General features: G+C 32.9%; 3 protein-coding genes and 1 pseudogene across 4 annotated transcripts in view; all 4 read left to right on the top strand.

Moving 5' to 3' along the window:
• The window catches only part of LOC107839649 (pantoate--beta-alanine ligase-like), a 9,401-nt gene extending 1,763 nt beyond the window's left edge, over nucleotides 1–7,638 (top strand). The window contains exons 2-6 of one of the 2 annotated variants that reach the window (XM_047394732.1): nucleotides 2,024–2,180; nucleotides 2,257–2,503; nucleotides 2,585–2,727; nucleotides 3,220–3,291; nucleotides 4,882–7,638. The gene's annotated coding sequence lies outside the window, so the exon portion shown is untranslated. Of the gene's footprint in view, nucleotides 1–2,023; nucleotides 2,181–2,256; nucleotides 2,504–2,584; nucleotides 2,728–3,193; nucleotides 3,292–4,881 lie in introns of both variants that reach the window. The other variant, XM_047394731.1, reaches the window with a different exon arrangement.
• Nucleotides 137–792, top strand: LOC107879351 (F-box protein PP2-B15-like). Its single transcript, XM_047395575.1, has 2 exons — nucleotides 137–403; nucleotides 637–792. The coding sequence occupies exons 1-2, from the start codon at nucleotides 137–139 to the stop codon at nucleotides 790–792; spliced, it is 423 nt and encodes a 140-aa protein (XP_047251531.1).
• On the top strand, nucleotides 769–2,017 carry LOC124886446 (annotated as a pseudogene).
• A 23-nt stretch (nucleotides 7,639–7,661) lies between the features above and the next one.
• Nucleotides 7,662–8,683, top strand: LOC107839648. The gene is made up of 2 exons (XM_016683222.2): nucleotides 7,662–8,221; nucleotides 8,300–8,683. Exon 1 carries the CDS (start codon nucleotides 7,755–7,757, stop codon nucleotides 8,214–8,216), a length of 462 nt encoding a protein of 153 aa, XP_016538708.2. The 5' UTR covers nucleotides 7,662–7,754; the 3' UTR covers nucleotides 8,217–8,221; nucleotides 8,300–8,683.
• Nucleotides 8,684–14,058: the final 5,375 nt, after the last annotated feature.

The raw sequence follows: 14,058 nt of genomic DNA, 5'->3' as shown, positions 1-14,058 counted from the left end.
AAAAAAAAAAAGAAAGTATTCAAACAATACAAAAAAACAAATAAAGAACCAGACAGTATCCATTGATTGCCAGTATACAGTACATATATTGAACAAAATCAAAGCCTTTTGTTCCAAGAAAATAATGATCAAAACAATGGCAGGGGCAGAGCAATTCAATGAATTGCCAGAAGATTGCATTTCTACAATACTTTCTCTAACTTCACCTAAGGATACAATTAGCTTCTCCCTCGTTTCTTCCTTTCTCCAATCAGTTACAGCATCTGATTTTATCTGGGAAACGTTCTTGCCTTCTGATTATAACCAAATCATTGACAAATCTGTCACACCATTGAATTATTCTTCTAAAAAAGAGCTTTTTGTTCGTCTCTGTAACTCAAGTCTCCTTGATGGTGGTAACAATGTATGTATACATATGCTATTCAATGGCGTAGCCGCATAAAGATGGTCAGTTGAACACTCTTTGTTCAAATACTATTACATAGTGATTATAAGAATAAAATACTAATAATATAGGCCAAAAATTACTTTCAACGCATATGTATAAATCTGGAATAACATAAGGTAGACTACATGATATTGTCTTATCAATTTTTGCAATCCTCTAGTTTAAAATTCTTCCTGTTATAACCATAGAGCTTTGCATTAGAGAAGTCAAGTGGGAAAACATCGTATATTATCTCAGCTGAAGAACTGTCTATTTTACATGGGGAAGAACCTGATCATTGGACCTGGAAATCTGTAGCAGAATCAAGGTTTGATCACTCGTTTCCCTCTAATTCTTATAAATAAAGTAAAAGACTCAAAAATTCTGTCGGACTATTTGGAATTGAACAAAAATACCATCTATTAGTAGTTTGGTCTAGAAATGCTCCTGCCATTAATATTAATAGTTTGGTCTAAATATGTGCTTCTGCTAATACTCTAAAAATTTCCCCATTGTTACTTTTGAGTAAGCACATTTTTTCCTATTAAACGTCTGGAATATTTCTGGACCAAACTATTAATGCAATCTTGCATAGTTTAAGGACATTTTTGTTCCCAAAAAAAAAAAATGAAATCTTTCCCTACATTCTTGAAAATTTTAAGAGTGTTTTCTTTACAGGTTCTCAAAGTGGCTGAACTGAAAGTGATAAAGCTATGGACAAGTATACTTTCTGCAAAGACCAAATATGGAATATGCTTGATCATGAAAATCTCGGATGGTGCATTAGGTCTGAGTTCAGTGCCAGTTGAGATCAGTTTAGAAATAGGGAATCGTAAAGAAGTTCACATGGTGTTTCTGGACCACCGGAACAGCGAAAGAGAGCTGCTTCCGGAAAGACTGCCGTGTAAAAGGGGAGATGGATGGATGGAGATTGAGCTTGGAGAATTGTTCAATGGTGGATATGATGATGACGATGAAGAGGAAGTTAGAGAGTTTAAAGGAGGTGAAGGGATGCCATATAAAAGATGGACTTGTTATTGAAGGCATTGAAATTAGGCCTAAACACTAGACGAAAATTGAAGGCACCATTCCTATCTATCCCCTCACCAGTTTCGTTATTACCTTATTCACGTACCAAAGTACCATACAACCCTCTAGAGTATACGGTTTAACGATTTATTTATCCTGTGCCAAATATTGGTGAGCAAAGAAAGCGTTCGATAATGAAAAATTCGAATGCATATGGGTTTAGGGGTGGTAAAATCAATAAATTTGTAACACTAGTGCGTCTTGTCCGTTGTAACCCCCGACAAGTCAAAATTCAACCTAAACCAAAGCATGCACAATGATTCGGTGCATTTAGTTCGATCAATCGAGGTTTCTTGCTCGGTGAATGCTCTATTAGAATTCATATCTGTCCAACTTTGTGCAGACAAGTATCTGTCTTAGTTTGAGATGATTCAAGTTGATATTGATTTTGTAGATGGAGAAAGAAAAGAATTAGCGCATTCTCTTCGGTTGAGGTGTTTGTACAAGGCACTCAAACTATGCAGCAAGTGTGATATTTAAATTTGCTAAGCAGTCATTATTTTGCAGAGAGTCCGAGCCAAATTCGTGGGAAGATGTCATGAAAGATGAACTAGAGCGAGAGAAATATCCCCGAATGCCATGGCATGATGTCCACTGTGCTCTTTGGGGACCACCTTGCCGAGATGTTGCCAGACACTTCGTTCAACGCTGGAATCATGCTAAGGTTCTTTTCTACTGAAGTACTACACTGTATACTTGATGAAATTTCAAGTTGCTAATATTTCTGACCGTTGATGCAGAGAAGCAAAGCTCCAAATGAACAGACTATACCACTGCTTATGCCACAGCATCACATGGTTCTTCCACACTACATGGGCTGAAGCAGAGAAGTTGAGGTCGAAAGTAAGACAGCTGAGCTCATCTCGAAAGATCTGAAAGGACAAGATCCATTTCCATCTGGGTCACCACCGGAAGACATCCCTTTACTTTTACCCCAGGAAGCTGATTGTGATGAGGAGGTTTCCTTTGGGGACGAGAAATTGACTGGTCTGGTCTCTAGTCTATTACTTAAGTTTGATTTATTTGCAGTTAGCATGTTGTCATTAGGCCTGACGATATTTTTTTCAGATGATATTTATCACCTTGATCTCCAAAGCCAAATGAAAACTCACCAACTAGATAATTGGTGGGATACACAAGAGCGAGTAGCAGAAGTGGTTTCAACTGATGAAATAGAAGATGTTGGTCCTCGGACTCATTGTCACTGTCAGGTTAGCTCAACATTATAGTAAAATGAGGATGTCATTTGGTGGTGTTTAACGGGTGGTTTTTACATTCTGCTTATAAAGGTGAAATTGTTAAATAGCTAACCTTTATTGCTCATGGATAACAAAAACAAGCAGAAAATTAAGTTTCTTTCAGCTAGTATTAGAACCTCGAAAGTGGACCACTTGAAGAAATTCTAAACATAAAAAATCAGGTGGAGGAAGTATCAGTCGGCCCCCCCGCCCCCGCTTAAGAGGGTAAAGATATTGAACAAATGATAATAGGGACTAGTAGCAGCCATTTAGCTAAACAATACTTCAAATATTTTGTACTCTCTGCTGATAATGTTTCAGTTCATAATATCCCTTTAAGCTACTTCATAGTTGACCTGAAAATTTAATTTCTTTTTTGTGTTTTTTCCAGTTCCGTATATGTTTTGGTTAACTCTCTACTGTCATGGACATTTTTCAGTTCTTATGGCAAATATTTTGTCATAGGTCTGCTGGAACAACTCAAACTGAACTTATTGTTCTCTTATTGGGGAAGCAGAACATTTTGTGTTCATTGAGGTACGCACTAAGTACAATTGATTGCCAGAGCTTTGTGTTCATTGAGGTATGCACTAATTAACCATGGAGAGTGAAGACGATACTAATTGGGTTATTAATTACAATTCACATGATGTAATATGCAATGATATGTAACCTTTTATTTTTTTCAATAATTAATCTCTATTTTATATAAGTGTTTAAGTCTTATGTATCAATTTTAATTTCATATTTTGTATTTTATACTGAATGTAGCAAATCTCAGTCATATGATTAAAGATCTAAACTTCAAAATGCATTGAATTTTATTACTTATATAAGTAAGTTATACATAATTCTCTTGTAAAATAATTTGGCTCCATAAAGAATACTATCAAGTACTCCATAAAAAATACTATCAAGTAGTTAATATCTTTTGTGTATTCATGTTTTATAATTCATAGTTAATGTTTTGTATTCATGTTTTATAGTTCATAGTTAATGTTGGGCCCGTGCTGACACCGGTCATGCTCCTCTAATATAATATATAAAAGTGTGTGTGTATATATAAATATATACACACACTAATTTTAGAATGAAAAAATTGCATAACACCATAACTTATCTTCACTAAATTACATAAAATTCCTATCCTTTTTAGGCAAAATGACCTTCCGGACCCCTGTACTATGTCAGTTTTGTAAGTTGGACGTTTGTACTTACATGTTTGTCATCTGAATCCCTGAACCCATTAAAAAGCACCTTTTTAAACCCTTTGTCGGTCTACTCAGCTGTGCATGTTGCACAATCGCGGCCACGTCATTAATTTTGTGTAAAACAATTTCCACGTATGAAATGACGTGTGTAGAGTATAAATAGTAAAATTTGACCTAAAATTTAGGTCATGTTACGCCTTCTGCTTCGTCTCTCCTCTCTCTCATCCGAAACTGAAAGATTAACACGATTTTAGGGTAATTTAGGCCGATAGTTGTTGAAGCTTGTTGCAATCCTTGTAAGTATTTAACATTTTGGTGTATTTGTAGTATGCGGTTGTTTATTCTGAAGCTTGTAGTCGATTAAATGGTGGTCCGTTCTACTGATTTTAGGGTTTTTCAGATTACGAACGTTTTCCTACATTTTTTTGTGTGATTTTGTTCTTTTTCGCATGTAGTGTTGTTGTAGTTAGTATTTATAGTGATGATATGGCTTCAATGACATATATCTGGTTTTGATTAGAATTTTGGGTTTTCGAGTTTTTCGTAAACTGAAAAATTGAGATCGAAAATTTGGGGCTTCTGGTTTGTTTGTAGTCTAATGCTCGTATAAAAGCTATATATTGCAGTTTTTATGCCTTCGATGGCATTTTTTGTTATTTCGATAAAATTTTAGGATAATTTTGGTCAATTCAGAATTAGGTTCAAAAATTTTGGGGCTTTTGATTTTTTTGTTGTTTAATGCTCCTATTAAACGTGTGTATAACCGTTTTGTGCCTTCAATGACATGTTTTATTATTTCGATTTCACTTTAGGGTTTGTTGGGTAGAATTGATGTTTTTATTCCTTAGTTTTTTGTTTAAAAATTAGGGCTTTGTGGATAATTGCCTAATGTATATGTTATGTTGTCATTGTGCAGATTTTATAAATAAATGGATATAATTGTAACAATTCAATTCACGTATGGGGTGTTTTTTTGTCAGACCCTGATTTAAGGTATGCAAATGGAATTCGTATTTCTGATAAAATTAGGGTAGATGTTGATGAGCTTCATGTTATGTTGTTTCATAACTTAGCAGCAGATTTAGATGTGGAAAAAATTGAAACCTTTTGGTGTAGAGTAAACAAAAAAGGCTATTATTACAAGTTAAAAAATGATGTTGATGTTTTAAGCCTTATCAGTAGTTTAAAATATGGAGATTTGGTTGATGTATATGTGGTTCACCAAATTAGTGAACCCATAGTTGTTAATGATGATGTGGCAGCCACTCCACCATTATTACAACTTAGTAATGGTGATGTGGCAGCCCCTGTTGAACCTGATAAGACTGATGTGTCTTCATCTCATCCATTGGATATAAATTAAGATGAATATATAAATGAAAATCAGCCTCCTAGTGCAGAAAAAGGAAAAGCTAAGGTTTCTTGTGAAGACTTAGGTGAAGGTCAATTTAATGATTTCTCCACATACCATCTCCAAACATCTGATTCTGAATTAGATTTTGATTGGACTGATTCTGATGGTGATTCACTTTATGATGGTGATTAAAACATTGAAGAGTTGAGTGATTTTGATGAAGAGTTGCTTCAAGTTAGAAAGGCTTAGAAAGAAAACGTTGATAGGGTGAATGTAGATGAGATACCATCTAGATCAGTAGATATAGATGCTAGTTTTGAGGATATTTGTAAGAACAAGGGGGTTAGATATGAAGGTAAACTGGGTGGGGATGACCCTTATTCTGATAGTTCAGATTCGGGTAGTGACATTAGTGATGAAGAGGAAGGAGATCCTGTTGATGATGATGAAGTGGTAGATCCACTATCTAGAACTTTTTCTAGCAAGATATACTTTGATAAAACTGCAAAGAAGGTATGTTTTCAGTTGTATATGGTTTTTTTTAATGCTATTGAGTTTAGAGAGGCACTGCAGAGTTACTCTATTCAAAAAGGTGTGAACCTTAAGTTGAAACCTAATGAGAAGGAAAGGGTAAAGGCTAAGTGTAAGCATAAGGGTTGTCCTTGGGTTATTCTTGGAAGTATTGATAACACAGAATTTTTTACTGTGAAAACTTACTTTTCTGTACACAAGTATTCTAAAAGAACAAGAAATAAGATGTGCAACCCTTTGTGGATTTGTAAGCATTACAAGGATAGGAATATGAGTGATCCATCAATAAAATTGCATCAGATTCAAGCACTTTTAAGAAAGGACTATGGGTTGTATGTTAGTAAAACAACCTGTAGAAAGGCAAAAATCTGAATTATGAATGAACATTTTGGTGATTTTGTTGAAGAGTTTTCTAGGTTGTATGACTATGCTGAACAGTTGAGGACCACCAATCCTGGTACCACTGTATCTATTAGGACATCCAAGAATGCAATTCCAGAAAAAGAGGTGTTTATGGGCATTTACATTAGTCTTGGGGCCTTAAAAAGTGGATGGATAGAGGGCTGCAAAAGAATAATTGGTTTAGATGGTGCCTTTCTCAAGGGTGTATGTAAAGGTATCTTATTGTCTTGCATTTTCAAAGATGGAAATAATCAAATGTACCCTGTAGCATAGGCTGTGGTTGATAAAGAAACCAAGGACACATGGTCATGGTTTCTTAGGTGTATCAACCATGATTTGGAACTTGAAGAAAATGGGGGTGAAGACTTGACAGTTTTTCAGTTATTTATTACTGGCTAGTTTGCTGCAATGATGTCTTTAATGTTTAACTACTATTTTACATGTTTTGATAGGGTCTTCATTTGGCACTTACTAATCTACTGTCAAATGCTGAGCATAAATGGTGTGCTAGACATATATGGGCCAACTGGAAGCAGGTTGGAGAAAAAAATTCTGGCAGGTTGCAAGGGCCCTATTTGAAGTGTACTTGCAAAAGAAACTTAATGAAATGAGTGAGTTGAGTATTGGAATTGTGGAAGATTTGCTCAAGTATAACAAAGAGGCATGGTGTAGGGCCTTTTTTAAGGAACATAGCAGGTGTGATGTGGTTGAAAACAACATGTGTGAGACTTTCAATAGTTGGATTTTAGCTGCTAGGTTCAAGACAATTATCACTATGTTGGAGGAAATAAGATGCAAAGTCATGGAAAGAATGAATCAAATAAGAGATTTTTGTGAAAAATAGAACACTGATGTATCACCAATGGCTATGGAAGTTCTTACAGAAAATGCTGAATATGCAGCCAAGTGTGAGGTGAGATTTAATCGTAATATGGGCTTTGATATTGGTGATCCACCTTATACACATGTTGTTAATGTGAAGAGGAATCAATGCAGTTGTAGGTCTTGGCAACTAAAGGGAATTCCTTGTGCACATGCAATTGCGGCAATGCATTACAATGGATGGAATGTGGAGTCATATGTTGATCACTGATATCAAAGGAAAACATACCTGAAGGCATATGAAAAGTATATTCAACCAATGGCAAATATTAACATGTGACCAAGAAGCATAAGACCACCAATTGAGCCACCTGAGATTACTCTCATGCCAGGAAGGCCAGGTAAAAATAGAAAGAAAGCTAAGGATGAAGCTGTTAACAAGAAGTTTGGAAAAGCTACAAGAAAGGGAAGAAAAATGACATGTTCTTTGTGCAAGTGTATTGGACACAACAAGAAAGGATGCCCAAGTGTATTGGACACAACAAGAAAGGATGCCCAACTTTGGTAAGCCAAAGTTTTTCTTATTGATGAATTTTACTCTTTTTGAATGTGTTTTTGACCTTTCTATATTTTTTTTGTAGAAAAAATATTTCAGTAGTAGCTGTGGCAGTCAACCAAGTATGCAAGCCAGCACTAGTACTGCAGCTGCTGTTGCTGAGAGAGATGCAAATTCTTTAACAACTGAAAAGATGCCTGTAAATGCTAAATCAAGCAACAGAAGGCCTGCAGGAAGGCCTTCAAATGCTCAAAGTGCACTAAGATATTCAGGAAGGCCTATAAATGCTCACAGTGCACCAACAGCTGCAGGAAGATATGCAAATGTTGCATCAGTTGGTGGTGTGAGGCTTGCACGTGCCTCAACAGCTGATATAAGGCCTGTAGCTGCTATGATGCCCACTACCACTTCAGCAGTGGGTGCTACTACTACACAATCTACAACTCAGCTATCTACTAGTGGTGTTGGTGCCCAAAAGAGGAAGACTAGTACAACTTTGAGAGGTGGTGCAAATCTGGTATATAAAAGACCAAGGCAAAAGAAGCAGGTTTTGGTGTGCTGTTTTGACCAAGTGGCAGTGTGGTAGAGAGGGTAAGTTTCATATAATGTACTTTACATTTAACTGGTTTTAATTAGTGCATGAATAACTGATTTTTTTTATTTTTACAGTCTGGAAATACTGATAGAGTATTACATAGTCCAACACTTATTAGTTCAGTTCCAACCAATATTGACTTGGGTTTCAAACCAAATAGACTAAGGTGGAAAGGTGGAGCTGCAATAACTCAAAATCAGCTACAACAACAAAGTAGCAAAAGATCAAAGGCAAAGTCATCTCCAACCACTCAAGCCACATCAAGCACTCAAGTCAGCAAGAATCAATCCACAACAAGCACTCAAGCAACATATTAGTGTAATTCTCTTTCTGTATTGATCCCAACTGTTGTTAAGATAATTTTTTAAGACTTCTGGTTCATTGTTGTTAAGATAAGAATTTTGATGTTGTTAAGACAAATATTTTGATGCCAATTATATATTGCAGATTTTTATGTTGGCAATGGTGTTTGTTATTAAATTTTAATTTTGTTTCATTGTACATACCAACTAATAGATCAAGCCATCTTAAATAATACAACGGATAGAAACAATATGACAACGATAATAATAATAGTGATATCAATACTAATGTTTGGTCTTTCATATCTTCCGTGCTTTTCATATCTTCCCAATCCTTGTTGTCTTCGTTGTCTTCGATCTCTACCTTTATATTGTTCATTTTCATCGGCCTATCGAAAGAATCCACAACCAGTACCAACCTGATGTTTTGGACAACCCTAAAACATTCTTCCCGATTTGGTTGGTGTTCTTGACATCTTAAGTTCCGCGTAAAGTCCACAATAACAAATTCAAACTGTCATGGTGTTGCAAAAAATTACATAAAAAATTAACTTTCCAACATTACAAGCATAGCAAGAAAGAAAAAATTAATGAACAAGAACTTGGAGAGAAAAAAAAATGGAGAAGAACGGATGAAATAAATGCTCAAATTGCTCCAACAATGGTGTTGGAAGCAAATGACGAAGAAGGAGAATTTATAATGGGTGTTGGAACCCTTTCTGACCGTTGGGGCCCTTTAATTTTTTGGTTGACGCGCGCCTGGAGACTAAAACACACGCTCCTATGTGGTCCCAGCCACATAGGATGCCACATCAGAAATTGTGTTTAAAAAGTTATTTTTTAATGGGTTCAGGGGTTCAGATGACAAACATGTAAGTAGAAGCGTCCAACTTACAAAACTGACATAGTACAAGGGTCCACAAGGTCATTTTGCCTTTTTATTAAGTTCGAAAAATGGCCTAAAATGCCCTTCAACTATCTAAAATGGTGCAAAAATATCCTCCATCTACCCACTGGCCTGAAATGCCCTTATGTCTACCTATTGGGTCTATTTTACTCTTTAGTTTAACAAATTAATTTATCCTCAATTCATTAATGACGTGACTTCTTCTAATTGACCAACTAATTATTAATTAAATTAATTAATAACCCAACCCATTAAACCTGACCCACAACACATCCGAACCTAATAATCCAACTCGTTAATACTTCAAACCTAATAACCCGGTCTGACCCTTGCAACCCTAATAATAACGTAAAAAAAAAACTCAAATCAGTCAACCCTAATAATCTATATTTTTAACGTAGAAAGCATCACTTGGAAGGTAAATAATTGGATGTGGTTGATCCTTCGAGCAATCAATTCCAAATCCTGTATAGCCACAATACTAAAGAGCACTTGCGTTGTAATTGTCGAATCTCCAGAAAGGATACGAAATTTGAATTCAATTCCATTGCAGGTGGAATTAGGACAATATGCATGTGATGACTGTGTATTAATATTACGAAGGAGAAAAACAAGACACAAAAAAGTAATAGAAGAAGAAGGAGGAGATTAATTGATTTTGAAACATCGTTAATTGACTTAAACAAATTGCTGAACTGATTGGTATTAATTTTGGCAGCTTCAAACTCGCGATTACTCGGTTCTCTTGATTCTCAAACTCGAACACCACCACATAAATTAGATCGAAAGAACTAGCAATTACTCAGTTCGCTTGACTCTCAAACTCGCAACTGATTTGTTTTTGTTTATTTTACGTTATTATTAGGGTTGGATGGGTTGGGTCGGGTTATTAGGTTTGGAGTATTAACGGTCGAATTATTAGGTTTGGATGGGTTGTGGGTCAGGTTTAATGGGTTGTGCTATTAATTAATTTAATTAATTATTAGTTGGCAAATTAGAAGAAGCCATGTCATTAATGAATCGAGGATAAATTAATCTGTTAAAATAAAGGGCAAAGTAGATCCAATAGGTAGACATCAAGGGCATTTTAGGCCCAATAGGTAGACAGAGGGTATTTTTGCATTATTTTGGATAGTTGACGGGCACTTTAGGCCCTTTTCCGTATTAAGTATTTTCTATTATATAGAAGAGGTGGTTTCGACCACCTCTTATCCAATTACTAAAATATCTCTTTACTCTCACTTAATTACATACCATATCTCAATATATAATAATTTTATTGTTTCATCATAATGGTTTAAATATTTAATATATTCTATTAGTTTATATTAATTAATTATAACTAAATATTGAAAGTAAATTTTATTTATTTATTTAATTGGCTATCATGTTCAAAACTAATTTGTTACCACAAATCACAATAATTAATAGCTTAAAATATTTAAAAGTCATATAGAAATTTTATTGACTCTCATTATTTTAGCAATGCCACATAAATTGAGATAAAAGAAAAAGTATTGCAAATCATAATAATTAACAACTTAAAATATTTAAAAGATATATAATATTTTAGTTGACTCTCAAAATTGTATCGAAGCCACATAAATTGGGACACAAGGAGTAAATATATTATTTGATAATTACGTAAAAATTATTATAAATCACAATAATTAACGAGTTAAAATAATTTTTTTTAAAATAGATAAAAGTTCTATTCAACTCTCAAAATTTTATCGGTGCAGCATAAATCATGACAAAATAAAAAATTATCTTAATTAATTACAACTAAATATTTAAAGTAAATCAATTTTATTATTTTAATTGACTTTTATATAGAAAATTAATCTTTTTTATTTATTTATTTATTTTAGTAAATTTAAATTTTAAAATTATTTTTTTCTTATATAGAAACACTAATATTTAAACTTAACTTTAAATTTTTAAAGTACAAAATTAATAAATTTAATTTAATAAAATAAATTTCTATTGAATATTTTCTTAGAATTTGTGTTGGGTCAATATTTATCAAGTTAAAAAGAAATAAATAAAAAGATATAGTAAAATTTTATTATTGTGAAAGATAAATATAATGAACTATCCAGTAATGTTTAATAATATTATATTTTGCATATGCAAATACAACATCCCGTATTTAATTAATATGCTATTCCGGTGAATTATCGATGATTACTATTGAATATGATAAAATTATATTAATTTTTATAGTAATAACATAATCAATTGCTCTTGATTAATTATTATGTGTAATCTAAGTATTAAGAAAATAAACACTATGTAATGACAAATAACATGGACATAAAATGCGAATTAACTCTGAATATTTTAAATTAAATTTTCATCTTTCGAATGATGATTTTACTATATCACTCCTTATCATAAGTCATTTTTGTATTAGAAAAATAAGAATAACAAAATGATATGTCATCATAAAATATTTGATTAACTATCAAAATTATATTAGTGCCACATAAATTAGGACGGGACAGAAGTAGATATAAAGCAACATATATTATTTGAAAATGAGATAAAAAGTATTATAAATAACAATAATTAACAAAAAAAAAAAATTGACTGATTTCTAATTCAGCTGCTTCAATCGTGATTTTAACGTACAGTGATGTTTAAAGAGGGTAAAATGACATAATGAGATTTAAAGAGGATAAAATGTATGTAGTAAAGTGTGAGAAGAATAAAGCATAAGTAAATTTTATTACTATATTTTAAAGAAATTAAAGAAAAGAAGTATAAAGATTATTTGCAAAAAAATTTTACAAACTAATTTAAATATAAATAAAGTAAATTTAAGTACAAAAAACGTGTATCTATCACAAATTTGCTACCAAACACTTCACACTTTCTTAACATTAGCAAATTTTCTATCAAATATGTGTAGCCATCTTTCTCAACTTTTTACAGCTCCTCAATATTAATTAACATTTCTCTGTTTTTAAAATAAAATAAAGAAAAGAAAATCCAACTCTTCCTTCTCTATTAAAAAACAAAACTCTTTTCCTGTGTTAAAATTAATAATTAAACAAAACAATAGCGAATCTAAAGTGTGTATTCTCATCGGGTAAGTTTACATGGTTCTTAATCTCTGCGATATTGAAAATCAGTAATCTACTGGATATTTGATTTAAGCTATTTCATCAGATTTACGCCTCTTTTTTCTTTATATTTCTGATCGCAAAATTCAACAAGAAGGTTAAAAAAAAGGTTTCAATTGTGATCCCATCAGCTCAATCATACAAATGAAAATATTCTATTGCTCAAACTTTCTACTCCAAGACGAATCCTACAATTTAAAACTTGCAATCCAAATATTTTACTGTTGGGCCCGTGCTGACATGGGTCTTTCACTTCTAGTAAATAACATAATAACCAATCCTTTGGAAGTAATTGCACTCTCTCCCACTTTTTTAATTACTTTATTTTCTCTCCCTATTAATATACATAATATAGCCGACATATACATAACATTATGTGTATATGTTGGGATTTTTGTAATATGTTTAGCGAGTTGGAATTTTTTGTAATATTGAAAACATAAGTTGTGTATTTGTGTAATTTTTAGTTTTATTATTTACTTATTTAAAAAAAAAAAAAAAAAAAGCTGGATACACCTACAAACACTTAAATTTTCGGATATATATCTCCCTTTGGTTTGGTTAATATATTATGTATCTCAGTCAAATAATTTCAGAAATAAATGTATTTCAGTAATTAAAATTATGTATCTCAACTTTAAAATTATGTATCCGAGCAAAAATGAAGTAATTAACTGTTATTCTTAAATTCAAAATTATGTATTTAAAAATTATAAAATAAAAAATTATTTATAATTTAGCAAAGAGTAGGAATAAGAAATAATTAGGAGTAAACTTATTCGGATTTATGTATGTTTTACAAAAATAATAACATTCAAAAAAAATTATTGGGCTATGGTCACTATAAGCTGCTTTTTGTTTGGGTTGTACATGTGTAGCCCAATCTTTACTGCAATTCAAGTTGCAAATTATTTAAGGTATAAATAACATAAATTTTAAATCCTTCCGGAAGTAAATACACTCTCTCCTATTTTTTTAATTATTTATTCTCTTTTCCTATTAATATACATAACGTAGCCGATATATACATAACATTCTGTGTATATGTTGGAATTTTTGTAATATATTTAGGGAGTTGGGATTTTTTGTAATATTGAAAACATAAGTTGTGTATTTGTGTAATTTTTAATATTTAAAGTGGGTACTCACAAGTTTTTTTTTTGGTTTCCCAAGGTATCCCCAGCCCGACAGGCCAAGGACTAATCCTCCGCTAATCTGAGCTCCATTTAAGGGTTTGTCGCTGGCCAATTGATTGATGCATGCACAAGGCGGAAATCGAACACCCGACACTTACTTAAGCGACCTAGTGAGCTAACCACTAGGCCAACCAAGCTTGGTTTGGGTACTCACAAGCTATGTACGCTGCTTGACATATACACAATTGGTTGGTAGAATAAAGAGAAAATGGCCAAAAGCCTCCCCAACTTTTACCTCAAATCATAACTACACACTTGTACTTTGCGGGAGTCCTATGATCCTCCTAAACATTTTCAAAG

The sequence above is a fragment of the Capsicum annuum genome, chromosome 8 (genome assembly GCF_002878395.1).
Source record: "Capsicum annuum cultivar UCD-10X-F1 chromosome 8, UCD10Xv1.1, whole genome shotgun sequence".
NCBI lineage: Eukaryota > Viridiplantae > Streptophyta > Magnoliopsida > Solanales > Solanaceae > Capsicum > Capsicum annuum.
The sequence above is the reverse complement of the archived record's forward strand: the minus strand, read 5'-3'. Positions and strand labels throughout refer to the sequence as shown.

Bases quoted from the DNA above. Each gene is read 5' to 3' on its own strand.
- LOC107879351 (XM_047395575.1), top strand. From the start codon at position 137: ATGGCAGGGGCAGAGCAATTCAATGAATTGCCAGAAGATTGCATTTCT. The intron at 404-636 runs GTATGTATACAT...TTATAACCATAG, and splicing joins TCCTTGATGGTGGTAACAAT to AGCTTTGCATTAGAGAAGTC.
- LOC107839648 (XM_016683222.2), top strand. From the start codon at position 7,755: ATGCAAGCCAGCACTAGTACTGCAGCTGCTGTTGCTGAGAGAGATGCA.